At 58.6% G+C, this 27,974-nt stretch overlaps 4 protein-coding genes across 10 annotated transcripts in view; 1 reads left to right on the top strand and 3 right to left on the bottom strand.

Moving 5' to 3' along the window:
- TSPEAR (thrombospondin type laminin G domain and EAR repeats) overlaps positions 1-25,206 on the bottom strand; it is a 57,483-nt gene extending 32,277 nt beyond the window's left edge. Inside the window, exons 1-2 of the mRNA XM_058661232.1 lie at positions 25,194-25,206; positions 22,152-22,372 (exon numbers count right to left, since the gene is read on the bottom strand). Coding sequence (XP_058517215.1) covers positions 22,152-22,372; positions 25,194-25,206 — 234 coding nt within the window. The remainder of the gene's footprint in view (positions 1-22,151; positions 22,373-25,193) is intronic.
- Positions 339-1,181, bottom strand: LOC131479892 (keratin-associated protein 10-9-like). Its single transcript, XM_058661554.1, has 2 exons — positions 661-1,181; positions 339-561 (listed from the first exon to the last, which is right to left on the bottom strand). The coding sequence occupies exons 1-2, from the start codon at positions 1,179-1,181 to the stop codon at positions 339-341; spliced, it is 744 nt and encodes a 247-aa protein (XP_058517537.1).
- Positions 7,595-8,578, top strand: LOC131479888 (keratin-associated protein 10-1-like). 4 transcript variants are annotated; one of them, XM_058661547.1, is made up of 3 exons: positions 7,595-7,876; positions 7,940-8,256; positions 8,356-8,578. In XM_058661547.1, the coding sequence occupies exons 1-3, from the start codon at positions 7,595-7,597 to the stop codon at positions 8,576-8,578; spliced, it is 822 nt and encodes a 273-aa protein (XP_058517530.1). The 4 variants fall into 4 exon arrangements, with proteins under 4 accessions (XP_058517530.1, XP_058517532.1, XP_058517529.1 ...); XM_058661549.1 differs by having other exon boundaries at positions 7,595-8,115; XM_058661546.1 differs by having other exon boundaries at positions 7,595-8,256.
- LOC131479886 (keratin-associated protein 10-7-like) lies at positions 15,393-16,385 on the bottom strand. Of its 4 annotated transcripts, none has more exons than XM_058661543.1 (3): positions 16,206-16,385; positions 15,715-16,097; positions 15,393-15,615 (listed from the first exon to the last, which is right to left on the bottom strand). In XM_058661543.1, the coding sequence occupies exons 1-3, from the start codon at positions 16,383-16,385 to the stop codon at positions 15,393-15,395; spliced, it is 786 nt and encodes a 261-aa protein (XP_058517526.1). The 4 variants fall into 4 exon arrangements, with proteins under 4 accessions (XP_058517526.1, XP_058517525.1, XP_058517527.1 ...); XM_058661542.1 differs by having other exon boundaries at positions 15,715-16,145; positions 16,242-16,385; XM_058661544.1 differs by having other exon boundaries at positions 15,715-16,100; positions 16,206-16,370.
- Positions 25,207-27,974: the final 2,768 nt, after the last annotated feature.

Here is a 27,974-nt window from a genome sequence, read left to right as displayed (position 1 = left end):
AGGGGCCCACCCAGGACCCCCATGATCTCCAGGCTGAGTCAGGTCCCCTCTGAGCACAATGGAGGACAAGATGTCTGCTCCAACCGTGCCAGCTCAAAGAACGACAGAGGAAAGAAGTCAGGGGTCGGGACAGTTTATTGAGGGACCATGTGGGGTGTCCACAGCTGAAGTGAGGCCACGTGACCCAGGGCACAGACACCGGGCAGGACAGGAGACCAGAGAGGCCCTAGGGCAGGAGGCAGGTGACATGAGCACAGTGGACAGGCAGGGACCTGACCTGGAGCAGGACAGGCTGAGGGGGGAGTGGGAGGACAGGGCCCCACACAAAGTCAGGCCGCTCAGCAGCAGGACTGGCCCGAGGAGAGGCCACAGCAGGCCGGGCGGGGGCAGGCAGGCCGGCAGAGCAGGGACACGCTGGAGGCCGGGCGGCAGCAGCTGGGCTGGCAGCACGAGGCGGGGGCACAGCAGGAGGAGGCGGGCACACTGCAGGCGGGTCTGCACACGGGGCGGCAGAGCAGGGACACGCTGGAGGAGGGTCTGCAGCAGGACGAGGGGCAGTAGCTGGGCTGGCAGCACGAGGGTGCTGGGCAGAGGGGCACGCAGCTCACTGGCCTGCAGCAGAGATAGCTGGACTCCTGGCAGGGGGAGGAGCCACAGCACGAGGGCTGGCAGCTAGACTGCTGGCAGCAGGAGGAGCTCTCAGAGCACACGGGCACACAGCAGACAGGCTTGCAGCACACGGGCCTGCAGCAGAGGGTCACACAGGATGACTCCTGGCAGGGGGAGGAGCCACAGCACGAGGGCTGGCAGCTAGACTGCTGGCAGCAGGAGGAGGAGGAGGAGCAGACGGGCACGCAGCAGACAGGCTTGCAGCTCACTGGCCTGCAGCAGAGGGTCACACAGGAGGACTCCTGGCAGGGGGAGGAGCCACAGCACGAGGGCTGGCAGCTAGACTGCTGGCAGCAGGAGGAGGAGGAGGAGCAGACGGGCACACAGCAGACAGGCTTGCAGCACACGGGCTTGCAGCAGAGGGTCACACAGGAGGACGGGGCGCAGCAGCTGGGGGCACAGCAGGGCGGCTCGCAGCAGCTCTCTGGGCAGTCGTCCACCTGCCAGGAGTCGTGGGAAGCGGGCATGCAGATGTTGCTGCCATAGCTGAGGTTGCTGGAGCAGACGGACATGGTGGGTGGTGGTGAGCTGGTGAGTGGGTGCCTGGGCGTGTGAGTGCAGGTGGGTGCGTGGCTGAGGTGCTCAGGGCTGTGGGGCCTTTATACCCCAGAGCGTGTTAACCCAGCAGGAAGTGCTGGAGTCTTCCCTTTCCTTATTGTGCTGGGGCGGCGTCTGGGAGCCTGGCTGTTTCTGGTTGTTTGCAGGCGATTGCTCAGCCTGGCCGTGTGCTGGCGATGGCCCTGGCTGCTCTGCTCTCTGTGCAGGTCCCTGCTGTGGCCTGGGCAAGCAGCAGACAGTGGCTCAAGGACTCAGGCCCCTGGCACACCTGTGGCCATCTGGCTGGGGTTGAAGGTCCTTGGCACGGGCCTGGCTCACACCCAGCTGCTTGGATGTGTATTTGTGCAGCCAAGCAGCTGGCAGCAGAGGTCGCTTTTTTCCAATGAGTGAAGGAAGGCATCACTAAAGGCTCCCAGAGAAAGTGTCAGAAACACACTGAGCTCCGTGGAAGCTCCTCTGCTGTGCGTCGAGACTCCCTGGGGAACCTTGAGGCGCTTCCCCGCACTGGGGGTCTCCAGGGTCTCCAGCACGAAGCCCAGGGAGGGGACTGCCGGGCACGATGTTAGAGAGCTGGCACATAGAGAAGGGCTGGCCTCACATTTCTGGGGCGACACAATCTGATTCCAGTGTGTGATCATTGCTGCATCGTCTTTGTTTCAAAAGCAGAGGAAAGGGCTGAGCTCAGAGCTCAGGGATCACCGTCGACGAGTGCATGTTTGGAAAGAGGCCTCACCCACCAGTCCCTTAGCGACCTGGACATGCACATGACACTACCAGATCAGCACCTGTGAGGATGGCTGGCACGCAGACCCCACAGCACCACATGCTGGCTCAGTGTGGAGCAAGAGGAGCTCCTGTTCCTTCTGTTTCTCCCGTTCCTCGGGGTATAAAACTTGGAGATGGGCCTGGTGCGGTAGCCTAGCCGCCAACGTCCTTGCCATGCATGTACTGGCATCCCATCTGGGTGCTGGTTCTAATCCTGACATCCCCACTTCCCATCCAGCTCCCTGCTTGTGGTCTGGAAAGCAGTCGAGGACGGCCCAAAATCTTAGACCCTGTAGCTGCGTGGGATACACAGAGGAGGTTCTGGGCTCCTGGCTTTGGATCTTCTCATTACTAGCCATCGTATCCACGCGGGAGTGAAACTGTGGATGGAAGATCTTCCTCTCTGTCTCTCCTTTTCTGTGTACATCTGATTTTTCCAAAATTAAATAAATCTTTTGAAAAAATAAAATAATGAGTGGAGTCCAGGTAACTGAACAGCAGTGCAGTGGTCTGTATCCCACAGCCCCAGTTTTGTGATGTGGCAGGGGTACCCGTGCCAGCCCAGGCTTCCTGCCAAGGGTGCTAGATGCCCTTCCGTTACTGCTATGCCAGGGCGGGTCCTTGGCTTGTGGGTGGCCAGAGTTGGGTATTAAGGTCCTGTCAGGACATGGACACAGTCTCCCCTGGCATGGCTTTGGACTGGATCTGGGCATGGAAGACTCTGCTAGACTAGCACCCAATGGAACTCGGGAGACCAGTATGGGTGTAGCATGGGCTGGGCTATGTTTCTGTCTTTGCTGAACCATGTGTATGCTCTGTCTGGGCTTGGAACAGGCTTGGCTGGGCTGTAGCAGCAACCAGTAAGAAAGGAATGGGCAAGGGCTGGTTAGGAAGGGCCACTGTTCCTCTAGGACAGGAGGTGGACTAAGCAGGGCTGCCTCATGACCCCACCAGTGTGTGTGAGAGCTGGCATTGGGAGAGGCTCTGATGGAGGAGCCTGGCAACTCCTCTGTTGGGACACAGTTCCTGCAGCTGGGCTCAAGAATCAAGAATGTGAGAAGCCAGCCCAGACCAGGCCAGGTTACAATACCCATGGTGTTACCTTTGGCTCAGGTCTGGGGCAAGGCAGGCTGGGTCAGTTCATATCATCCACTGGCAAATCCAAGAGCCAGAATGGTGTGTGGGTCATGCCAGGTTGGGCTGCAATACTATCCTGTGCACGTTAGGGCCGGGACTGGGGGCTGGCTGGGCTGGCTAGGCTGTAGTCCCCACCAAACATGAGCTGCAAGTATGGGTGGGCCAGGCAGGCCCAGACTAATGCACCCACTGGCAAATGCCGAGGAGAGGCAGGCCATACCTGACTTGACCAAAGCATCCAACCAGCACACGTGAGACCCAGGGAAGCGTAGGCTAACCCTGTGTGGGGGCTGCAGGGAGCTCCTCTGCTGGGCCACTATTCCCACCTGTGAGTGTGAGAACTGGGATTGTGGGACACCAAGCCTGGCAGGGCTACAACACCTGTTGGCCTGCGTGTAACCTGGACTGGGCACAAGCCAGGCTGGGCAGAGTATTGGTACATGCATAAGCCAGAGGGGGTGAGGGTTGGTTGGGCTTTGCCGCAACGTCAGCTAGCAGTGTTGGCATAGGTTAAAAACTCTGTCGAGCAAGCAGTAGTACCCCCTGGAGAGTGCAAGGCCTGGGAGTGGGAGTGGCCCTTTAGGGAAGCAGAGGGCACCTTCCTCTTGGACTGCCACTCGCCTGGTGCAATCATGGGCAGGCATGGCTAGACATGGGGTGACACCTGTTGGCAGGTATGTGGGCTGGATAGTGGGGCTGGTTGGGTTGGACTAGGCTTCAATGCCCATTGACATGGGACAGACTAGACCAGTCTGCTGTACCTACTTTCAGCATGGAAACCAGGGCAGGAGGCAGGCATGGTGGGGTTATTGCGGGTCACTCCGACTAGACCTCTGGTCCCACTGGCTTGTGTGGGGGCCGAGTACGCAGTGGGCAGGACTGGGCTGCACTGCAACAGCATAAGTTTGTGTGGAAGACAAGGCTGGAGACAACTGAGACAGGCGTTGCATGATTGCAGGCTGATTTGGATGATGGAGTTGCTGGACCCTGTACTGACATGCACGCACAAGAATCAGGCCTGGGATCACCTCCATGAAGTTTCTTTGGGAATTGATGCAACTGCAGCACGTGGAGGACTCGCGGATGCATAAACCAGGCTTGTGTGCAGGTCATGCTGAGCCAGATGGCACACTACTGGCTCACATGAGCCTGGGATGGGAGCAGACTGAGCAGGGCCAGGCTGCAGCGCCTGCCAGCAAAAGTTGAGACTGGGGGCGGGCTAGGTCAGACCAGGCTACAGCATCGGAAGGCAAAGGCTAAGATGGTGGGTGCTATGCCAGACCGGGTCAGAACAGCCACTGGCACATGTGAAATCTGTGGAGGGGCGCAGGCCTGGCTGGGGAGCCAAGGGGATGCCCTGGCCGGGTTGTGGTCCCCACTGGAGAGCGTGAGGACCAGGGTGGGGGCTGCGGTCTGGTCTGGACATGGCTGCTGAATCCCTCGGCGTGTGTGTGGCCTTGTATGAGATGCATCAGACTGGGCTAGAATCCAGCACCCACTGGTGCTCGTGAGAACCAGGTCGGTATTAGATGGGCTAGGCCAAGTATCTGCCCCTACTGAGCAATGTGTGGGCTGTGTCTGGGTATGCGTCAGGCTTGGCTGGGCTGTAGCGTTCAACAACAAGAACCAGAATGGGTGAGGGCTAGTGAGGAAAGGCCACTGTTCCTGCTAGGACAGGAGGTGGACTGAGTAGGGCTGGCCCATGGACCCACTGTTGTGTGCGTGATCTGGCATAGGGAGAGACCCGGATGGACGAGCTTGAGGAATTCCTGTGTCAGGACACGCTCCCTGCAGGTGAGCACAAGAACCAAGACATGGAGCAGCTCAGACCAGGCCAAAATATGGTATCGACTGGCATATATTTGGCATAGGTTGGGGGCAGACCAGGCTGGGTCAACTGGTGAATCTGAGTGTCAGAATGGAGTGTGGGTCAGGCAATGTCAGGGTGCAATACCAACCAGGACTGGGGGCTAGAAGGGCTGGGCTAGGCTGTAGCTCCCACCAGCCTGATTTGGAATTGGGGGTGGGCCTGGCCTGGCTAAGCTACAGCACCCACTGGTAAATGCCAAGTTGGAGGGGCTGTGCCAGACTGGGCCACAGCACCCAAGCAGTACATGAGAAACAGAGGGGGTTGTGGGGAGGGCCCCAGTGAGGGGGCTGCGAAGGCCCCCTTGCTGGGCCACCACTCCCACTGGTGAGCATGAGAGCTGGGACGGGGCAGACCAGGCCGGGCAGGGCCACATCTGATGGCCTACATGTGAGCTGGATCAGGGAAAAGCCAGGCTGGGGTGACTGTACTTTTTGGTACATGAATAAGTCAATGTTGGTGTGGATTGATTGGGCTTTGCCGCAGCATCAGCTGGCAGATGTTGGCACGGGGGCCAAATTCTGTCAGATACAGGCACGGCTAAGACAGATGGTGGCACCCACTCGCGCCAGTGTGGACTGAATAGTAAGGCTGGTTTGGGACGAACTGGGCTTCAATGCCCATCGACATATATGAGAGCTAAATGGGATGTGGGACAGACAGGACCAGTCTGCTGTACATACTGGCAAGCATAGGACCCAGGGCAGGGGAGGGCCTGGTGGGGGTTTTCGTGGGTCGGTCCGACTAGACTTCAGCTCCCACTGGTTTACGTGAAGGCCGAGTTTGTGGTGGGCAGGATCGGGCTGGGCTCTAACACCCATCGGGTTGCATAAAACATGGGGCTGGAGACAGAACTGACCCAACAATTGCAACTACCCATGTGTGCGTAGGCTGATTTGGGTGACAGACTGTGCCAGACCCTGTATTGCCAAACACACACAAGAATCAGGTCAGGGATGGCCTCAGATGAGGTTTTTTGGGCGATTCCCTACCATCTGAACTGCTGGACTCAGAACCCTAACCATGGGGAGAATTGCAGGTTCCATGGTCTGACCGTGGAGTGCATGTGTCCGAGCTGGGCCTCCTCAGTGGCTCAGATAGAGCAGAGGACAGCATATCCAAATGCACATGGAGGATATGGCAGTCCATCAGAGCCTCCAGAGGACACCTGGTACCACGGCAGAGGATGGAGGACAGAACAAATTGGTCAACTACCCCAGCCAATCATTGGCAGTGAAGATCTGGGCAGACAGAGACACTAAGGTGGACTACAGCAGCCAGTGGATTCGAGAGAGATTTCACCGGGATTGAAGTGGTGGGTTCCCAGCAATTCAGGACTGTTGAACTATCAAAACCTTGAGAAATTCATGGTGTTGTAAATTTCTCTTTTTCTTCCAGTTGTTGATTTTCTGCTGTGGCTTTTCGTTTAGCGGGATCCGTGGTGATTGATGGAGACTCTCGCGTCCAGATGTGAGGACACAGTGCCATGTGCATCTCTGCTTGCAGATCGAAGAGGGACTCAGAATGAAACTATTGGCTGTGTCTAGATTCATAACTGGTGAACTATCAAAACCACTTGAGCAAGAACCTCGGAGCATGCCCCACATCCGGGACCTGGGGAGGGTGGCCTTCTCCCTTAATACCCCCCTTTAAAATGAAGGAAACAATATAGAAATAATAGTCTTACCCACTTTAGTTCCTATAGACCTTGAACATTTTTTACCCTAATTAACCATGTAAAGATTGGCAAAAATATAATAAAAAGAAACTGTTAGCTGTGTCTGGACAATAGGAGGCTGGACTCTGCCATGTCCATGCCCGCAATGATGGACATGCGACTGTTTATAAAGAGCTATGCTATGGTAGTAAAAGCGAAATGCAGTGGGGTGGGGCGGCGAGGGGCAGAGGAAATCCCAGGGCCTATGGAACTGTACAAGGAATGATGATAATACTTGAAAAAAAATTAAAATAAAAAAGTATGTATATTTATGAAGCACTTGAGCAGAGCCGTCGGATCATGCCCCATGTTGGGGTAATGGGATGTTTGGCAGGCTGGGTGTGGCTTCTGTCCTTATCTCTGCCCTGCCCAGGGACACAGCAAAGAAAAAGAAAATGTGAAAACAGGATTTCACTCACTTTCCTCTATTCCTTGATCCTTTGCATCCTAAAGGTGATACAAGGCAAAGCTTATAAAAATGAAAAAATTTTAAAAAAGGGAAAATGCGGGAGGCAGTAGGGAAGAATTTGGTGCCAAGGACCTTCAACCCCAGCCAGATGGCCACAGGTGTGCCAGGGGCCTGAGTCCTTGAGCCACTGTCTGCTGCTTGCCCAGGCCACAGCAGGGACCTGCACAGAGAGCAGAGCAGCCAGGGCCATCGCCAGCACACGGCCAGGCTGAGCAATCGCCTGCAAACAACCAGAAACAGCCAGGCTCCCAGACGCCGCCCCAGCACAATAAGGAAAGGGAAGACTCCAGCTCTTCCTGCTGGGTTAACACACTCTGGGTATAAAGGCCCCACAGCCCTGAGCACCTCAGCCACGCACCCACCTGCACTCACACGCCCAGGCACCCACTCACCAGCTCACCACTCACCCACCATGTCCGTCTGCTCCAGCAACCTCAGCTATGGCAGCAACATCTGCATGCCCGCTTCCCATGACTCCTGGCAGGTGGACGACTGCCCAGAGAGCTGCTGCGAGCCGCCCTGCTGTGCCCCCAGCTGCTGCGCCCCGTCCTCCTGTGTGACCCTCTGCTGCAAGCCCGTGTGCTGCAAGCCTGTCTGCTGTGTGCCCGTCTGCTCCTCCTCCTCCTCCTGCTGCCAGCAGTCTAGCTGCCAGCCCTCGTGCTGTGGCTCCTCCCCCTGCCAGGAGTCCTCCTGTGTGACCCTCTGCTGCAGGCCCGTGTGCTGCAAGCCTGTCTGCTGTGTGCCCGTGTGCTCTGAGAGCTCCTCCTGCTGCCAGCAGTCTAGCTGCCAGCCCTCATGCTGTGGCTCCTCCCCCTGCCAGGAGTCCTCCTGTGTGACCCTCTGCTGCAAGCCCGTGTGCTGCAAGCCTGTCTGCTGTGTGCCTGTCTGCTCTGAGAGCTCCTCCTGCTGCCAGCAGTCTAGCTGCCAGCCCTCGTGCTGTGGCTCCTCCCCCTGCCAGGAGTCCTCCTGTGTGACCCTCTGCTGCAGGCCAGTGAGCTGCAAGCCTGTCTGCTGTGTGCCCGTGTGCTCTGAGAGCTCCTCCTCCTGCTGCCAGCAGTCTAGCTGCCAGCCCTCGTGCTGTGGCTCCTCTCCCTGCCAGGAGTCCAGCTACCTCTGCTGCAGGCCAGTGAGCTGCGTGCCCCTCTGCCCAGCACCCTCGTGCTGCCAGCCCAGCTGCTGCCCCTCGTCCTGCTGCAGACCCTCCTCCAGCGTGTCCCTGCTCTGCCGCCCCGTGTGCAGACCCGCCTGCAGTGTGCCCGCCTCCTCCTGCTGTGCCCCCGCCTCGTGCTGCCAGCCCAGCTGCTGCCGCCCGGCCTCCAGCGTGTCCCTGCTCTGCCGGCCTGCCTGCCCCCGCCCGGCCTGCTGTGGCCTCTCCTCGGGCCAGTCCTGCTGCTGAGCGGCCTGACTTTGTGTGGGGCCCTGTCCTCCCACTCCCCCCTCAGCCTGTCCTGCTCCAGGTCAGGTCCCTGCCTGTCCACTGTGCTCATGTCACCTGCCTCCTGCCCTAGGGCCTCTCTGGTCTCCTGTCCTGCCCGGTGTCTGTGCCCTGGGTCACGTGGCCTCACTTCAGCTGTGGACACCCCACATGGTCCCTCAATAAACCGTCCCGACCCCTGACTGCTTTCCTCTGTCATTCTTTGAGCTGGCACGGTTGGAGCAGACATCTTGTCCTCCATTGTGCTCAGAGGGGACCTGACTCAGCCTGGAGATCATGGGGGTCCTGGGTGGGCCGTGGTGAGCACCCCACATTCAGCAATCCTGAGGCTGCCCCCACAGGGAGGTGCTGGAGTGGGAGTGCTGAGGGTCCTGACCGCTGTCCCCACCCACTGACATCTGGGTGACCCATCCTGCAGCTGCCTGGAGATGGGTCACCCAGAGCCCAGTGCTGGTGGGGCAGGAGTCTTGCTGGGCCCGAGTGAGGCTGCCTGAGGTAGGTCCCTGACCCTGTGACTGTCAGGGCAGAGCCGCCTCCGCTGGGCTGATGGGCCAGTGTGCTGGAGGCCAGCTCCATCCGAGCTCAGAGGTCGAGAAGCGTGTATGGAGTTGCAAACAGAGCGACATGGACACTCTCACTTGGTGCCCTCTGCCATCATCTCTAGCAGCTGTCCGTTTTATTTCCTCAGACACATCACAAGGCTCTGCACACATGTTTCATTTCACTTTCTTTAACTTCAGAATGCAGCCCGCATGCACAGATGTTCGATGAAGTAATCTTTTACCTCATATTGCACCAGGTGCTCTTAAAGATCCTTCTGTAAGTTACTATATTCAGTGTCTTCAAAGTAAGCCATTATTCATTCATCAGTGTTAGCCACTGAGCGACAAGCCAGGACTCCAAGGCCAGGAAACATGTGGGCACCTGCTACTTAATAATACATTCCTACTACATTTCTGTTTCCACAACTTGCCCATCACTTCATTGGAGAAATATGTTACAAGGGAAAAACATAAAAATCCAAGACAAAAGATTCAAATATTCTATCCCCCTACAACCACAGGCACAAACAAACCAATAATAATCAAAAGCATCTCTTTAATATGAATAAAAGCATCCCTTAATTCCACTAGCCAAACATTAGATAAGAGGCTAAAACAGATACATTTCTTATGCTCCAAAGCATTGCTAGGACAGGCAGGCCTTTAAGAACGCAATAGATAGGGCCCGGCGCCGTGGCCTAGCGGTAACGTCCTCGCCTTGAAAGCCCCGGGATCCCATATGGGCGCCGGTTCTAATCCTGGCAGCTCCACTTCCCATCCAGCTCCCTGCCTGCGGCCTGGGAAAACAGTCGAGGATGGCCCAATGCATTGAGACACTGCACCCGCGTGGGAGACCCAGAGGAGGTTCCTGGTTCCCGGCTTCGGAATTGGCGCACACCGGTCGTTGTGGCTCACTTGGGGAGTGAATCATCGGACGGAAGATCTTCCTCTCTGTCTCTCCTCCTCTCTGTATATCTGACTTTGGAATAAAATAAATAAATCTTTAAAAAAAAAAGATTCAAATATTCTATCCCCCTACAACCACAGGCACAAACAAACCAACAATAATCAAAAGCATATCTCGGACCCGGTGGCGTGGCCTAGCGGCTAAAGTCCTCGCCTTGAAAGCCCCAGGATCCCGGCAGCTCCACTTCCCATCCAGCTCCCTGCTTGTGGCCTGGGAAAGCAGTTGAGGACGGCCCAAGGCTTTGGGACCCTGCACCCGCGTGGGAGACCCGGAAGAGGTTCCTGGTCCCGGCATCGGATTGGCGCGTACCGGCCCGTTGCGGCTCACTTGGGGAGTGAAACATCGGATGGAAGATCTTCCTCTCTGTCTCTCCTCCTCTCTGTATATCCGGCTTTCCAATAATAATAATAAAAAATCTTTAAAAAAAAAGCATATCTCTTTAATATGAATAAAAGCATCCCTTAATTCCACTAGCCAAACATTAGATAAGAGGCTAAAACAGATACATTTCCTATGCTCCAAAGAATTGCTAGGACAGGCTGGCCTTTAAGAACGCAATAGATGTGTTTATCGTCATAGAAGTTTCAGCTCTCACTCCCATCATTTGCATTAATATTTAGGATATTATTAAGCCCTTTCCCAGAAGTTGTGCTACATGTCTGGGCCAGATTCTGAGGCAATGGTTAGGCATCCAATAAGGTGTCCAGAAACGGCACGGGCTTAATTGTGCTCCTGTGTGTAAATTGTCAGTGGCCCGTTCACCAAGACATGATCAACAACATTAACTCTCAAGCAAAAACCGTCTCACAAGGGCAAACAACGATGCTCAACGGATTACAGAATGCTTTGCGGGCTGGCTGAGTGTCCATGCGGACAGGGTGACACTACACTGAGGCGGTTGGGCAGACATCCGTCAGGCCCACACCGGCTGCAGCTCCTCGCAGCCTTGGCAACAGCAGAGCAGTTCTCCTCGCGCTGTCGTACACCCACACCCACTGCATTCACCCAGAATCAGGCCTTGGGAGGTGTGCCGGGCTCGGACGCTTGACAGCGCAGCAGTGAGATTTTGGGGACCTGGGGTCCTGAGGTGGCACCTACCCACAAGGAGCCCTATGCCCTCCCTTCCAATCCTAGCTGGGGTCATGTTGGAGTCCTTTCTAACATTACCACCACGGGGCTGGCAGGCTGGCCAGAAAGCACGGGCACTGCGGGTGTGGACAGAATGAAACAAGCAGACGGGATGTTAGCACACGTCCCGCCTGGTCCGGGTCAGTGATGTGTGTGGTGCTGCTGGATGCTGTGCCTAACACTGGAGGATTGTGCATCTGTGTTCATCAAGGCTGCTCATCTGCTGCTCTCTCACGGCACGGTCTCTCTGCAGCTTTGGCGTGGAAGGAAGCTGGCTGGGTTGCCTCCCTTTCTCCAGTTTGGCATAGGTGTGAAGGACGGCAGTTTCCGGAGAGTGTCGGTAGGCTCCACAGTGAAGTCACGCAGCCTGCACCTTTCTGTGCTCGGAGGAAACCATCTCTGCTTCAGCCTCTGTCCTAGGCGTGGTCTACCTAGGCCTTCCAGCTCTTCGTGTCTCAGCTGCAGTAGCTCGTGTGTGTCCAGAGATCCATCCGTGTCTTCGAGGCGTTCCAACGTGCTGGCGCGTGGCTGTTTGTAGTGATGCTGATTATTCTTTGTGCATCTGGGCTTCCGCTTCCTTCTCCATCTCTGCTTTATCGATCTGGACCTGCCCCTTTGCCTTTGCTGTTGCTTGGTGAGCCTAATGGCGGACTTCTTCTGTTAGGTTCTTCCAAGAACAGCCTCTGTGCTCATTGATGTTATCTCACCACGCTGTGGTTCCCACGGTGTGTGTTTCTTTCCTGATTCTAATGATCCCTTCCCTGCTTCTCGTTCTGGCTTCAGTCTGCTGTGGTGGCTCTAGTTCCTCTCGGTGTGTTGGTGACTTGTTTACCTGGTGCCTTCTAGTTTTCTGACACAGGCAGTAATTACAGTGAACTTCCCACGGAGCATGGCTTTTGCCATCTCCCATACATTTGAAATGGTCTGTTGACACCTTCATGGATTTCCAGGAACTTTGTTTACTTTCTGATTTCATCCAGGGCCCATTGTTCATTCAGAAGCAAAGTGTTCAGTGCAAATGTGTTTGCATGTTTTCTGGCACGTCTTGTCTTGCTGGAGAACAGATCATGTTTTCAACACCAAATTCGTCCTTTATGGTTCACCCATTGGTTTTTTTATTGTACAAACTTTATTTTTGACAATTTGACATAGTTGATTAGGGTGCAAAGGGTCAAGGAGTAGAGGAAAGTGGGTGAGATGATTGTTCTGACATGCTTTTTATCCTTTCTGTATTTGGGGGAGGGCGAGATAAAGGGAGAAGCCGCACGCAGCCTCCCACAATTTCAGGGTCCCTGACGTGGGGCATGTTCTGAGGGTCCTGCTCAAGTGCATTTGATAGTTCCAAAATTCTGTATTGCTGCCCATATTGCCACTGGAATTGCCATGAAATTTCTTTGAAACCGGCTGGCATAGTCCAATTTAGAGAGTCCGTTTGCCCAGGTATTCAGTGTCAACTCTTGGCTGGGCAGTTGATTGATTTGCTCAGACCTCCATCTTCTGTTATGGTACGAGGTGTCCTCTACAGGCTCAGGGTACTGCCAATCCTCCACGTGCTGCTGCGTGTGCTGTCCCCTGCTCCTTCTGAGTCACCGAGCAGGCGCAGCTGTGACACATGCATTGCGTGGTCAGAGTGTGTAACCTACAATTATTCCATGGTTGGAGTTCTGAGTACAGTGCTGCTGTTGGGTCGTTTCCCAAAAATGCTCATCTGAGGTCTTCCCAGACCTGATTTTTCTGCATGCTTGGCAATACAAAGTCCGGCAGAGTTCATTTTCCAAATCAGCCTGCAATCATGCAACGCCTGTCTCAGTTGTCTCCAGCCTTGTCTTCCACACAAACTTATGCTGTTGCAGTGCAGCCCAGTCCTGCCCACTGCGTACTCGGCCCCCACACAAGCCAGTGGGACCAGAGGTCTAGTCGGAGAGACCCGCAATAACCCCACCATGCCTGCCTCCTGCCCTGGTTTCCATGCTGAAAGTAGGTACAGCAGACTGGTCTAGTCTGTCCCATGTCAATGGGCATTGAAGCCTAGTCCAACCCAACCAGCCCCACTGTTCAGCCCACATACCTGCCAACAGGTGTCACCCCATGTCTAGCCATGCCTGCCCATGATTGCACCAGGCGAGTGGCAGTCCAAGAGGAAGGTGCCCTCTGCTTCCCTAAAGGGCCACTCCCACTCCCAGGCCTTGCACTCTCCAGGGGGTACTACTGCTTGCTCGACAGAGTTTTCAACCTATGCCAACACTGCTAGCTGACGTTGCGGCAAAGCCCAACCAACCCTCACCCCCTCTGGCTTATGCATGTACCAATACTCTGCCCAGCCTGGCTTGTGCCCAGTCCAGGTTACACGCAGGCCAACAGGTGTTGTAGCCCTGCCAGGCTTGGTGTCCCACAATCCCAGTTCTCACGCTCACAGGTGGGAATAGTGGCCCAGCAGAGGAGCTCCCTGCAGCCCCCACACAGGGTTAGCCCACGCTTCCCTGGGTCTCACGTGTGCTGGTTGGATGCTTTGGTCAAGTCAGGTATGGCCTGCCTCTCCTCGGCATTTGCCAGTGGGTGCATTAGTCTGGGCCTGCCTGGCCCACCCATACTTGCAGCTCATGTTTGGTGGGGACTACAGCCTAGCCAGCCCAGCCAGCCCCCAGTCCCGGCCCTAACGTGCACAGGATAGTATTGCAGCCCAACCTGGCATGACCCACACACCATTCTGGCTCTTGGATTTGCCAGTGGATGATATGAACTGACCCAGCCTGCCTTGCCCCAGACCTGAGCCAAAGGTAACACCATGGATACTGTAACCTGGCCTGGTCTGGGCTGGCTTCTCACATTCTTGATTCTTGAGCCCAGCTGCAGGAACTGTGTCCCAACAGAGGAGTTGCCAGGCTCCTCCATCAGAGCCTCTCCCAATGCCAGCTCTCACACACACTGGTGGGGTCATGGGTCTGTTGGATTTGACCAGGAGCAGAGACAGAGCTGCAGGGCACAGGCAGTGCAGGAACAGGTGGATTCCACAACCCAGTCCTCCTAGAGCTGCATCAGGCGCCATTTTGTTTAAGGAGGCAATGGCTATGGGGCAGGACTGCGATACCACCACCTTGCACCACCTTCCAACCACAGTCCTATCAACAGTGGGGCCCTATGTGGAACCCAGCACTGAGGAGAGCCCCTAAGTACTGGGCAGCTGCTCGCAGGCATGGGGGCACTGGCCTGACATGGCACCCAGCGCCACGCCTGGGAGACACGGTTGGACAGCACAAGGAGAAGTGTGTGAGGAGGCACTGCGCAGCCCCTCAGTCCTGGGCCAGGCTGGTTCCAGCTGCCCATTAGTCGGGCCCTGTTCTGTCCACACCCACAGTGCCCGTGCTTTCTGGCCAGCCTGCCAGCCCCGTGGTGGTAATGTTAGAAAGGACTCCAACATGACCCCAGCTAGGACTGGAAGGGCGGGCATAGGGCTCCTTGCGGGTAGGTGCCACCTCAGGACCCCAGGTCCCCAAAATCTCACTGCTGCGCTGTCAAGCGTCCGAGCCCGGCACACCTCCCAACCCCTAGCCCATCAGCCCAGAGGATGCGGCTCTGCCCTGACAGTCACAGGGTCAGGGATCTACCTCAGGCAGCCTCACTCGGGCCCAGCATGACTCCTACCCCACCAGCAATGGCTCTGGGTGACCCATCTCCAGGCAGCTGCAGGATGGGTCACCCAGGTGTCAGTGGGTGGGGACAGCGGTCAGGACCCTCAGCACTCCCACTCCAGCACCTCCCTGTGGGGGCAGTCTCAGGATTGCTGAATGTGGGGTGCTCACCACGGCCCACCCAGGACCCCCATGATCTCCAGGCTGAGTCAGGTCCCCTCTGAGCACAATGGAGGACAAGATGTCTGCTCCAACCGTGCCAGCTCAAAGAACGACAGAGGAAAGCAGTCAGGGGTCGGGACGGTTTATTGAGGGACCATGTGGGGTGTCCACAGCTGAAGTGAGGCCACGTGACCCAGGGCACAGACACCGGGCAGGACAGGAGACCAGAGAGGCCCTAGGGCAGGAGGCAGGTGACATGAGCACAGTGGACAGGCAGGGACCTGACCTGGAGCAGGACAGGCTGAGGGGGGAGTGGGAGGACAGGGCCCCACACAAAGTCAGGCCGCTCAGCAGCAGGACTGGCCCGAGGAGAGGCCACAGCAGGCCGGGCGGGGGCAGGCAGGCCGGCAGAGCAGGGACACGCTGGAGGCCGGGCGGCAGCAGCTGGGTTGGCAGCACGAGGCGGGGGCACAGCAGGAGGAGGCGGGCACACTGCAGGCGGGTCTGCACACGGGGCGGCAGAGCAGGGACACGCTGGAGGAGGGTCTGCAGCAGGACGAGGGGCAGCAGCTGGGCTGGCAGCACAAGGGTGCTGGGCAGAGGGGCACGCAGCTCACTGGCCTGCAGCAGAGGTAGCTGGACTCCTGGCAGGGAGAGGAGCCACAGCACGAGGGCTGGCAGCTAGACTGCTGGCAGCAGGAGGAGCTCTCAGAGCACACGGGCACACAGCAGACAGGCTTGCAGCTCACTGGCCTGCAGCAGAGGGTCACACAGGAGGACTCCTGGCAGGGGGAGGAGCCACAGCACGAGGGCTGGCAGCTAGACTGCTGGCAGCAGGAGGAGCTCTCAGAGCACACGGGCACACAGCAGACAGGCTTGCAGCACACGGGCTTGCAGCAGAGGGTCATACAGGAGGACTCCTGGCAGGGAGAGGAGCCACAGCATGAGGGCTGGCAGCTAGACTGCTGGCAGCAGGAGGAGGAGGAGCAGACGGGCACACAGCAGACAGGCTTGCAGCACACGGGCTTGCAGCAGAGGGTCACACAGGAGGACTCCTGGCAGGGGGAGGAGCCACAGCACGAGGGCTGGCAGCTGGACTGCTGGCCGCAGGAGGAGGAGGAGGAGCACACGGGCACACAGCAGACAGGCTTGTAGCACACGGGCTTGCAGCAGAGGGTCACACAGGAGGACGGGGCGCAGCAGCTGGGGGCACAGCAGGGCGGCTCGCAGCAGCTCTCTGGGCAGTCGTCCACCTGCCAGGAGTCGTGGGAAGCGGGCATGCAGATGTTGCTGCCATAGCTGAGGTTGCTGGAGCAGACGGACATGGTGGAGGCGGCCATGGTGGGTGGTGGGTGGTGGAGGGGTGTGTGTGTGAGTGTGAGTGCGGGAGGTTGTGAGGTTCTCCTGACTGCCCGCGCCTTTATACCCCACTGTGGTGTTTGTTTTCCCAGAAGCAGCTGAGGGAAGCGTCAGTTTCCCTGTCTGAGGTGGAACTGAGTGTTTTTGGTTCCTGGGTCATGCCCTGTGGATTCTGCTTGCTGGTGAGTCTGGCGTGAGGGAGGGGCTGTCTCGGCCTCTGTTTACCCTCAGGGTAGAAACAGCAAAAATGCTGGTGTGACGCTCCTGGCTCAGGCCTCCCTCCCCAGGACACGGCGGCGGCACACTGGTTCCCATCCAGGAGCATTTTCTTTGAGAGAGAACCTTTGTGGTGAGGATGATGAGGGTGCGAGGACTCTCACTGGGCCTGAGGACAGGCCGGGGCGCGTTCTGCTGGCACACACCGGGCCTGAGGCCAGGCCGGGGCGCGTTCTGCTGGCACACACCGGGCCTGAGGCCAGGCCGGGGCGCGTTCTGCTGGCCACACACCGGGCCTGAGGCCAGGCCGGGGCGCGTTCTGCTGGCACACACCGGGCCTGAGGCCAGGCAGGGGCGTGTTCTGCTGGCATGGCTCCCATGACACCAGGCTGGGCTTCCCACTGTGGATGCACCCTGTGGACCCATGCAGCTGGCTATCAGGGAGGTCACCCCAGGGAAGCCATTGATTAGGTTATGTATAGGAGCCAGAGCTGGGCTGGCCAGCACAGGAGGCTGACCACACAGGACGAAGCCTCGGGCCTGCTTCGAGGGCAGTGTTCTGTGATCCTGACTTGTGGGCGGGTTGCAATGCTTGCGTCATCTGCTCTCCTCCTAGCTCCTGCACCCCTGGGTGCTGCGCCCTTGGAAGGGCTCCCTTCCCCTGCTGGCCACACTCATGTCCTGGACGCTGTCCCAATACAGGTACAGAAAGCAGGTGCAGAGCAACCCCCAGTGACCCCCAAAGTCCCGGTGTGGACCGTCCTCCTGCCCAGTCTGTCGCTAGACGCTGGTTTAACCTCTGTGGAATAAAGGCAGGGGCCCTGGTGAACCCCAGAACCAGCCTGGGTGGTGCTGAGTGTTTTGGGGGGACAGTAGGATCCAGGGTTTATTGCCTGACTGGCGTCTGACAATGGGGTTTGAGCTCTGCTGGGTCTGCATGGCAAGTCCGTCCACAATGGAGCAACAAGGCCCCCAAACACCCCAGACTCGTTTTGCATTCAAGAAGCTCAGCAAATGCCAAGTAAGATACAAAACACCACAGGTAACCTTGGCCTAGTAATCACGCTCGAGTCACAGGTAAACAGAACGTGCTGGAAGCAGTGAGGAAGGGCGGGTCGTGTGCAGGGTAGCCCCACAAGCATCAACAGAAACAACAGAGCTGGGAGGCGGTGGACGACGAATGTTCCACGAGCTCCAAAGAGGAAGCTGCAAACCAGGACTCTTGCAGCCAACAGAGCTGCTGTTCATGAACGAAGACAGCAAAAGTGACTCCTGGCGCAGTGAGGCCCCGAGGGATGTATCCCCATGCCACTCAGCCTATAGTGTGGCTGCAGGCGTCCCTTGACAGAAAGTGGCTCCAGACGCACGTTGAACCGATGCAGAGACACGGAGCAGAGGGCAGGACCGCTGGGGAACACCTTGCACCAAGCATGCCTTTCTCCTCCCTCGTTTTGGAAAGTGTGTCTGTGTCCTGCCGGGCCCGCCACGCTCGCAGGCCTGAGCAGCGCACAGCCGTGGGCGTGGGATAAAGCCACGCTGGGCAGGACAGGATTGTGATGGCAGAGGGCACAGGCCGCCAACACCTGCACACTCTCTGTTCTCTTGGCACTCACCCCCAAAAGCTGCCTACGTAACGCGGGTGATGAAAGGGAGTGTTGTGGCTCATGTGTTTTGGGAGGCTCGCATGGTTAGCCCTTCACACACGTCCACGAGTGACCTCAAAGATGCACAAGCATTGATTTCAGGGTCGCAATCAGTTTGGGTGAAAGTTAAAGAAAGTGAGGACCAAGTGTGACTCAGTAATAACTTCAACTATAAGGAATTCGGCCGTTCCCGAGGCAGAGACCGCCGGACGCGCCCGCTGCTTGCTGTGGTAGACCCAGCTGGGGCCCAAGGGTGCAGCCAGGAGCAGCAGGGTGGCAGCGTGTGGAAGCAAAGCCCTGGCCGGGGCGGAAGGGACCGTGCGTGGTGACGGAGAAGGCCAGCTCATCAGGACAAAGAAACGGCAACCCTGACAACTCAACATCAAGTGGCGACCTGAGCAGAGGGCGGAGCCACAGGAGAGGGCCAGGAAACAGCAGGCTTGGGCGGTGGGTGACCACGGTGCACGGACGCCCGCAGGGGCTGCGCCCGCAGGGGCTGAGCATCGCTGCTGCCGAGACGCCCAGGGCCAGGTTGGAGTGGACGCCCTGCACACTGCTCAGCACAGCAGCGTGGGACGAGAGCTAGTCAGAGATCTCACACGCCTACAAAACCAGAGGGAATAAATGTGGGGAGCGAAATCCTGGAGTGTGTGGGCAGGCACACAGGCACTATTTCAGGAGAAGTTTTGGAATTGTGAACACCTGTATCAATAACCCAGCCATTGGGGAAAGAAAACAGGTAAACCTAAAGCAAGCACAATAAAAGGAAATAACACGACTCAGAGTGGAAACGCATAACCAGAAGTGCATGGCAGATGGCGCTCCACACGCGCTCCCGATGACCGGAAGAGCTGATGCTCCCCAGCTCATCGTCCAGAACCAGACACAAACGGCACCCGGAAATGCAAACACTGGCCGGCAAGTCCCGTGATGTGGCTGTCAAACCCTCTGCAAAACGCCACCTCTGCAGCGTGTCAGGACCAGGAGTGTGCACCCTCACATCTGACGGTCTTCGGGAGCATCACACAGCAGCAGCACGGCACGGCAACAGACGCAGAGAAGGCCCTTCTGATAGCCAAGGCCCTTGCACAAAGCAAATCAGTCACAGAGTTCAGACTGGAGGACACAGCGGACGCCACACTGCCTGTGAAAGACGGGGTGCTCCTCACCAAACTCTGGGAGCCAGAGAGGCATGTGTCTAACCTGGTGCCTCGACATCTAATCCAGGCTCGCGGCGAGATACAGAACAGCCGCGGGCGGGAAAGGCAGGAGCTGACGGGCGAGAAGCCCTCACACGGAAAGTCCAAGGGGTCACTAAGACAGACCGTCCAGCAAGACTGCCCACGGAAGGGCGACACGCCAAGGTCAGTTGCTGCTTCTACAGGCTGGCAGTGGAATAGCTAAAGGCACTAAGATGACTGGACGTACGACGGTGTCAAAAAGAAAACACGTGCAGGAAGTGAGCTGACCCAAGAGCCACCAGGGCCGAGAGCGCGGCTTTGCCTTCAGACGCCCCTGCTCCCGGGCTGGGAGCCTCAGCCTCGGCCTGGTGCCACGCCAGGCTGCTGCAGATTCAGGCGGCTCGAGTCCGTAGAACCCTTGCACCCGTGTGGAAGACCCAGAAGAAACGCCTGGCTGTCAGCTTTGGAGCGGTTCAGCTCTGGCCGTCGCAGGCATTTGGGGACCGAACCAGCACATGGAGCACCTCTCTGTGTTCTCTGTGAATTTTTTTCCTTCAAATAAAAATGTTTTTAAAATCTTAAAAGAAAGAACAAGGTTGAATGAATCACAGTTTTTCCAATTTAAAAATGTACAAACCTTCCGTCATTTAGACAGCTTGGTCCTGGAAAAAAAAATGGACCTAGAGAATCAAACTGAGATTCCAGGAATAAACCCGCAGGCGTGGGCAGTCTCCAGGGTGCCAAGGCCAGCGGATGGCGGGCACTCTGCCCTCGTAACAAGTGGCGCTAGGACAGCTGGCCAGCGACCAGCAGGACACGGAAGCTGGGCCCCTCCCTCACACCGCACACAGAATCCAATTACTCAGACTCAAATACAAGTGCCAAGTCGTGATACCCTCAGACTTGGCATTGAGTTCTCGACTATGATCCCCAACGGAGCAGAACTGAAGAACCGAGCAGTGACTGAACTTCATGAAAATCAGAACGTGTGCCTCACAGAACTCGATCACAAAAGTACAACAGAATCCACAGAATGGGAACAAATATTTCAAACCTTATGAAGGGGTTTCAGCGAATGTGCACTGAACTCTATAACTGTACCATCAAGTGGGAAAAGTTCAGACAGTGTAACCCCTGAAGACACAAACAGCCGACACGCCGAGACCAGGATTCACCGGGGACCTGGAACTCAAGGCTGGGAGGAGGCAGCATGCCCTGCCCGTGCTGACTCGAGCTGGCTGGGCTGTGCACACGCCCCAGGCTCCTCCACACTGGACAGTGTGCGAAACAGCAGTGTGGCCTAGGATACAAGTCTGGAGGTTCCCCAACAAGCTCATCATAGAACGCCCATGTAATGGGAACTCCTCCACCAGCAACATCCCAGGAGAAAGGGAGGGCTGTAACACCAGTGTCGACACACAGCGCCAGCCACAGGCCGACAGGGGGACACGCAGCGTCAGCCACAAGCCAACAGGGGGACACGCAGCGTCAGCCACAGGCCAACAGAGACATGCAGCGTCAGCCACAGGCCGACAGGGATACGTGGCGTCAGTCACAGGCCAACGGGGGGACACGCAGGCTGACAGGGGGACACACACGGCGTCAGTCACAGGCTGACAGGGGCACGCAGGCCAACAGGGGTACACACGGCGTCAGCCACAGGCCGACAGGGGCACACACGGCGTCAGTCACAGGCCAACGGAGGGACACGCAGGCCAATAGGCTGTCCATGCGGGAGCACTGTGCAGCCATAAGAAGGGGAGTACCTGAGAAGTGGGATGGGCATGTGCCAGGCAGGTCAGAAGAGACAAGAAAGCTGCTAGCAGGTGCCTCTAGGGCTGTTGGAGGACAGAACTGGCCCCGAACCAGAGCCAGTGGGGCCATGCCTGGGCAGGCGTGGGCACGGCAGCTCATGCGCCAGATCAGACACCCACACCCCATATCTCTACTCCAGATTCCAGCTTCCTGCTGGTGTGCGCCCTGGGACACTGTGGGTGGCAGCCCCAGGGGTCAGGCCCCGCGTCCCGCCACCCCAGCTTCCATGCTCATCTTCCTATTTAGTATCTAGGGGCATGACCCACTGGGCGTTCTCTCCATCTTCCTGCCTCTCCAACACATCAAATTTTAAAAGTATAGAGTCATGTTCAGGAAGGTAACAGGTGAAGAATTTAGAAGGGATGGCGATGAAAGTGAGAGGGCAGGAACATTTTGCCGCTGAAACCCGGGCAGCCGTGCTTCCCAGCAGGTGACAGGCCAAGAAGACGGAGGGCAGGGGTGCGGAGAGCCCGCGGCAGGTGCCAAAACCGCCCGTTCCCACAGGGCACTGCTGCCACGGCAGGAAGGGCTGTGCCTCAGAATCTACACGCTGAACTGGACATGCGATCCCCCTTGTGGCTGCTGCATTGTGACGGGCACTGTCCCAGAAACGGACTGCTGGGGAGGGGGACGTGGTGAGCCCCAACCCTGACCCAGGGAGGGGCAGGGCGGGATGAGAATCCGTGGGTTGCCCAGGAACACCAGGCAACTCAGAGAGCCCGGCCCCTGGGACTGCACCTGCCCTTTGCCGGAGTTAGCGGCCCCAGCACCTCTCCAGACTCCCACAGGGCCCTCAGGGACCTCGGTGGGCACCTGGCCCTGCCCCCAGTTACACCTGCATCAGAGAGGTGATCAGGGCATTCGGACAGGAAGACAAAAAACCACCACTGACCTTGGCTGGGAGGTGGGGGGGCTTCAAGGTCATGACGATGGAGAATTCTTCAGGGAAGAGGTCACATCTGAAGAAGAACCTGGATGCTGGGAAGCTCAGGGCGTGGGGGGTGGCGGCCTGGAGCTGAAGGCCCCACGACCCCTGCGCCTGCACCACCCTGACTCCGTCTGGGGTGCCATGCGACGGGACCACCTCTGCCAGGATGTCCAGGGGTCGCAGGTCTGTGGCAAAGAGAACACATCTGGGTTAGGCCTGCCTACCCTACGGGGTGGGACACGCGGCAGCTGGCATTGGAGGCTGCCTGAGGTGGGACCTGCAGCGCTGAGCACAGCACAGGCCGCCAGGGGAACGGGGCCACACCAGGCTGTCGACCTCGTGGCCAGGGACGACTCTTCAAAAGATCTCGCGCATCCCTGCTTGCCTTCAAAGGCACTCTGTGTCTCAACCTCGTGGACTTGACATTGAAAGACTCAGCGGTTCCCAAGAGACTTGGAGACCAGAGATGCAGCCACTGCCTCTCGCTAAGGGTGTGGCTCTGCCATCGGAGCAGCCGGTATGCCAGCGAGCAGTGCTGGGGACTGCCTCTGGCTGTTGCTGCCACTCCTGAATTCTGCAACAACTGAGTGGGGGCTGAGTGGTTCTGAGTGGGGGCTGAGTGGGACTGAGTGAGGGCCGAGTGAGGGCTGAGTGGGAACTGAGTGAGGGCTAAGTGGGTCTGAGCGGGGGCTGAGTGAGGGCTGAGTGAGGGCTGAGTGGGGCTGAGTGGGGCTGAGTGAAGGCTGAGTGAGGACTTAGTGAAGGCTGAGTGGGTCTGAGTGGGGCTGAGTGGGGCTGAGTGAAGGCTGAGTGAAGGCTGAGTAAGGGCTGAGTGAGGGCTGAGTGGGGCTGAGTGAGGGTTGAGTGGGGCTGAGTGGGGGCTGAGTGGGGTCTGAGTGAGGGCTGAGTGGGGCTGAGTGAGGGTTGAGTGGGTCTGAGTGGGTCTGAGTGGGGGCCGAGTGGGTCTGAGTGGGGCTGAGTGGGTCTGAGTGGGGGCTGAGTGGGACTGAGTGAGGGCCGAGTGAGGGCTGAGTGGGGACTGAGTGAGGGCTAAGTGGGTCTGAGCGGGGGCTGAGTGAGGGCTGAGTGAGGGCTGAGTGGGGCTGAGTGAGGCTGAGTGGGGCTGAGTGAAGGCTGAGTGAGGACTTAGTGAAGGCTGAGTGTGTCTGAGTGGGTCTGAGTGGGGCTGAGTGAAGGCTGAGTGAAGGCTGAGTAAGAGCTGAGTGAGGGCTGAGTGGGGCTGAGTGAGGGTTGAGTGGGGCTGAGTGGGGGCTGAGTGGGGTCTGAGTGAGGGCTGAGTGGGGCTGAGTGAGGGTTGAGTGGGTCTGAGTGGGTCTGAGTGGGGGCCGAGTGGGGTCTGAGTGGGGCTGAGTGGGGCTGAGTGGGACTGAGTGAGGGCTGAGTGGGGCTGAGTGGGGCTGAGTGGGGCTGAGTGAAGGCTGAGTGAAGGCTGAGTAAGGGCTGAGTGAGGGCTGAGTGGGGCTGAGTGAGGGTTGAGTGGGGCTGAGTGAGGGCTGAGTGGGTCTGAGTGGGGGCTGAGTGGGGTCTGAGTGAGGGCTGAGTGGGGCTGAGTGGGGGCTGAGTGAGGGCTGAGTGGGTCTGAGTGGGGCTGAGTGGGTCTGAGTGGGTCTGAGTGGGTCTGAGTGGGGGCCGAGTGGGGCTGAGTGGGACTGAGTGAGGGCTGAGTGGGTCTGAGTGAGGGCTGAGTGGGGCTGAGTGAGGGTTGAGTGGGTCTGAGTGGGTCTGAGTGGGGGCCGAGTGGGTCTGAGTGGGGCTGAGTGGGGCTGAGTGAGGGTTGAGTGGGTCTGAGTGGGGGCCAAGTGGGGTCTGAGTGGGGCTGAGTGGGGCTGAGTGGGACTGAGTGAGGGTTGAGTGGGAATGAGTGGGTCTGAGTGGGGGCCGAGTGGGGTCTGAGTGGGAGCTGAGTGTGGGCGAAGGAGGCTGCCTTTGACTGTAGTTGCACACCTGGGCACATGCAGATGTTAGCATGGCGTTGACGCAGACAGACCTGCACTTGTGGTTGCTGGGAGATGCTCCCCTCCCTGGGGCTCCCCTCTGCACCCCGCGTGCCTCACGGGATGCTGCCCTCACAGGCCTTCCCTGCGGTGGAGTGGGCAGCGTATCCCCCTGGCCTGCACCAGGAGCAGGTGCCCTCTGGGGTGCAGTTCCCTTTCCAAGGTCAAAGAGATGACAGAGCTGACGACAGCGGGCACAGGTGATGCGGAGCTCATGCCAGCCGCTGCACCTCCCCCAGGGCCCCATGCCTGCTTTGGACCTACACCAAAGGCCAGAGATGCCCACCCCAGCTCCACATGCCTCTCAGCCCCCACCAGGCACACCCTGGATGGCCCTGGTCCACAGTACCTTCCCTCCCCTGCCGGCCTGTGCCAGCCCCCGCTCGCTGCTGTTTGGCTGGGCTTCCTGTGGTAGAAGAGGGTAGTTGGACTGTCATGCTAAGTTGGTCACAGAGCGGGCAGCTGGTGACATGTGGGGTCCTGAAGTGGACCTCAGCTGTCAATCTGACCGAGGGTCCTCTCGCCCTCCCAGCCTCGGCAACTTATCTATGAAGTGGGACTGCGGAGGCTGTCAGCTGCCAGAGCTCAGCTGAGCCGGAGAAATGGCAATGTGCTTCATATAACAAGCCACTGCCCGCCCAGCTCCATGCAAGGGCACCCCTCCTGCTGCCAGCTGCTGCCCACTCGCCCAGCTCCATGCAAGGGCACCCCTCCTGCTGCCAGCTGCCACCCGCCCAGCTCCATGCAAGGGCACCCCTCCTGCTGCCAGCTGCTGCCTACTCGCCCAGCTCCATGCAAGGGCACCCCTCCTGCTGCCAGCTGCTGCCCGCCCGCCCAGCTCCATGCAAGGGCACCCCTCCTGCTGCAGGGTGACCTGTAGCCACGCCCCCTGAGTGAGGCCTAGCATCCCAGGAGAGCCTGGGGCCCCAGGGTGCCAGGCAAGTTCTGCACTCAAAAATCCCAACTGTGGTTTCATCAGACGTCAGCTCACCCCACACTGCCATGGTGTTGAAGGGCTTGGTGGGGCGCCTGGTGTGAGAACGGTTGTGTGTCATGTGCCACGTTCCCATGCTGGAGCCGGGATGAGGGGGACCCACACTAACATAGGTCCCGGGGCACTGCCAAGCTCTGCCTCCCATGTGCCGACCCTGGCGGTGTCTCTGATGCCCTTCTCTGTAACTTGAAGGATCTGACAGGCCAGGAATGGGCATCAGACTGGGGACGGATGGCCTTGTCCTGTGAACACACCGAGTTTGCCAGGAGGAGTCTGGGCAACGTGGTGGGCTGTCACCGGGGCTGTGGCCACCAGCTGCCATCACGCATGCCACATGTGACTGGCCGTGGGGCATTCGGTGTTGCTGGCACATAGCCTAGGAATCAGCCCACCTGCTGCCCGCACGCCTGCCAGCTTTCCCCTTTGGGTGGCCCTTGCGTGTGGTCCAGCAGGCTGCAGGGGTGGCCTGGGCGCCCTGGGGGGCTGTCTTAGGAGACTGCACGGGGCCAGCCACCCCCAGCTCTTCCACCCATAGGGTGCCTTAGGGGTCCAGGATGCCTCTGGGCCGGGCCCAGCTCTGACCCCAGGCCTTAGCAATAGGAAGTGTTGTCAGCTCCCACTGGGCAGGATTAGCACGCAATCCGGCAGCTTTCCGGGCCTGTTGGCAGCACCCACCGGGCAGGTGCAGACAGGAATGGCCGAGCAGCCCCTGGAAGCAACTCCAGGCCCTCAGATCCCAGTACACTGTGGGAGACCTCTGCGGGCTATGACCACAGGCTTTGCATGTCAGGGCCGAGAGGGTTGTTGGGTGGATACGTGCAAGGCCTACTTGTGGGTCAGGGACACAGGCATACGGCTCTGGGGCAGCTCAGCCAGAGACCGTCCTGTGAGACGGGAAGGGAGGGGCCTTCGGCTGGGCCAGGCCTCTGGATACCAGGAAACAAGGGCGTGGCCCTGGGCAGGAACGGGCGTGACCACGGGGCTGAGATGAGCGGAGTTGTGGGGGGCTACGGGAGCTGAAGGGGGCGTTTCCTGGAGGGTTTGGATCCTGGAACTGCGTCATGACTCAGATGGTCCACACTGAGTTACACAGGCGTGGGGCAGGACACGTGGATGGGTGGAGGCGGGAACGGTCCCTGGCGGATGTCAGTCAGTGACGCACCAGAAAAGGCCGGTTGAGCTGCGGTAGTCCTGTGACAGCGTGCAGACAGGGGTCTCGGCAGTCTGGGACATTCTCTGTTGGCTGACGATGAGGGGCAACAGACACCTTGCCAGCGGTGACACCCCAACTCCATAGCTCTGCTCTTCTGAGGTCACCACAACTGCCCAACATGTCCCCAAGGACGGGGACCCAGGGGTCCTCGAGATCACCCCACAGGAGGGAATGCCTTGAAACTCCTCACCAGTCCCCCGTAGGAGGGGGTCACCATGGCCAGGAAGAGCCGGAGGAGCTGCAGAAGGAGGGGCTGGGGCAGTGGCGCACGCTGGCAGGCAGCAGTCCAAGTCCAGTGAGCACTGAGGGGGCGTTGCATGAATCAGGAGTGGATGCTATGTTAATCCCCCATGGAAGAGCCAGTAACTGGAGCCAGGAAGTCACACAGGGAGCCTCCCTGCCAGCTGCCTGGCCATGGCCATCAAGGAGAAGGCCTTCCCACTGGTCACCTGGCCATGGCCATTATACAGGCCTGGTGAGAAACCCAGCCTTGTCCGGAAGACACATCTCTGCCATGTGGGTTCTACTCACTTGTCCAGGACCTGTGGCTGGTTGACGACTTGCTTCAGCAGATGTCGTGTGCGACCCCCACACTGTCTTCGAAGGCCTGGACCTGAACAGTTCCTTAAGGGCTACCTGTCCCCTTAATGCTCCATGGGCCCCTGCAAGTGCTACTGTCACAGGTGCCTAGGGGAGTCCTGTGTCCCCACCACAGAGGCCGCTGAAGGGTATGGCCGTTGGCACCCCAGAACCACCCAGGGAGGACCTGTTGGGCTGGTCATCCGTCCCAGTGGGTGGTGGAGCCCTGCCCTCTGGAACTCACCATCCCAACCACTGACTTCTCAGATGGCATGACTGTGACGTGGGCCAGTGGGCCTTACTGCACGGGCACTGGTACCCCAGAGAGGGGGCTTTGGGGGCACACCTGCAGGGGGATGCTGTGTGAGCACAAGTCAGAGGTTGGGGTGACCTGCCCCCGTGAGCACGGGTCCTGCTTTGTGGCCCCTGCCGATGTGCCGATGGCCAGACCACGAGACAACTGGCATTGGCTAGACCAGAGTCTGGGGGCTTCAACCCCAGGAATGGAAACATCACTGCCCTGATCACAACACGGCCATCGATATCTCACAGCAGGGAGCGTGTCTTCAGCAGCCGTGGGCCGGGGCCAACAAGCGCCACTCGCCACGACCCAGCACCCTCAGCAGGCCGGGTCACCCAGTGCCAGGCGCTCAGGTCAGAAGCACATGGCACCAGCTGCCCGTTGCCATGCGTTCCTTCTCCGGCTGAGAGCGCGTGGGAGCAGCCCAGCCAGTCTCAGGCTGGGCAAGCACAGCAACAAATAGGGAAGCTAAAGCAACCACTGTTTGTCCCGCAGGAACAGCTACAAACACCAACAAGGAAGAGGCGGGGATACACAAGCTCCTGTTGGGGCAACACGCACTCGGCAAGGATAAAAGCCGAGGTCCTACAGCCTCTCACACACTCACACCTCCACCACCCACTCACTCACTCACTCACTCCACACACCCCTCCACCACCCACCACCCACCATGGCCGCCTCCACC

Source organism: Ochotona princeps, chromosome 3, assembly GCF_030435755.1.
Source record: "Ochotona princeps isolate mOchPri1 chromosome 3, mOchPri1.hap1, whole genome shotgun sequence".
NCBI lineage: Eukaryota > Metazoa > Chordata > Mammalia > Lagomorpha > Ochotonidae > Ochotona > Ochotona princeps.
The sequence above is the reverse complement of the archived record's forward strand: the minus strand, read 5'-3'. Positions and strand labels throughout refer to the sequence as shown.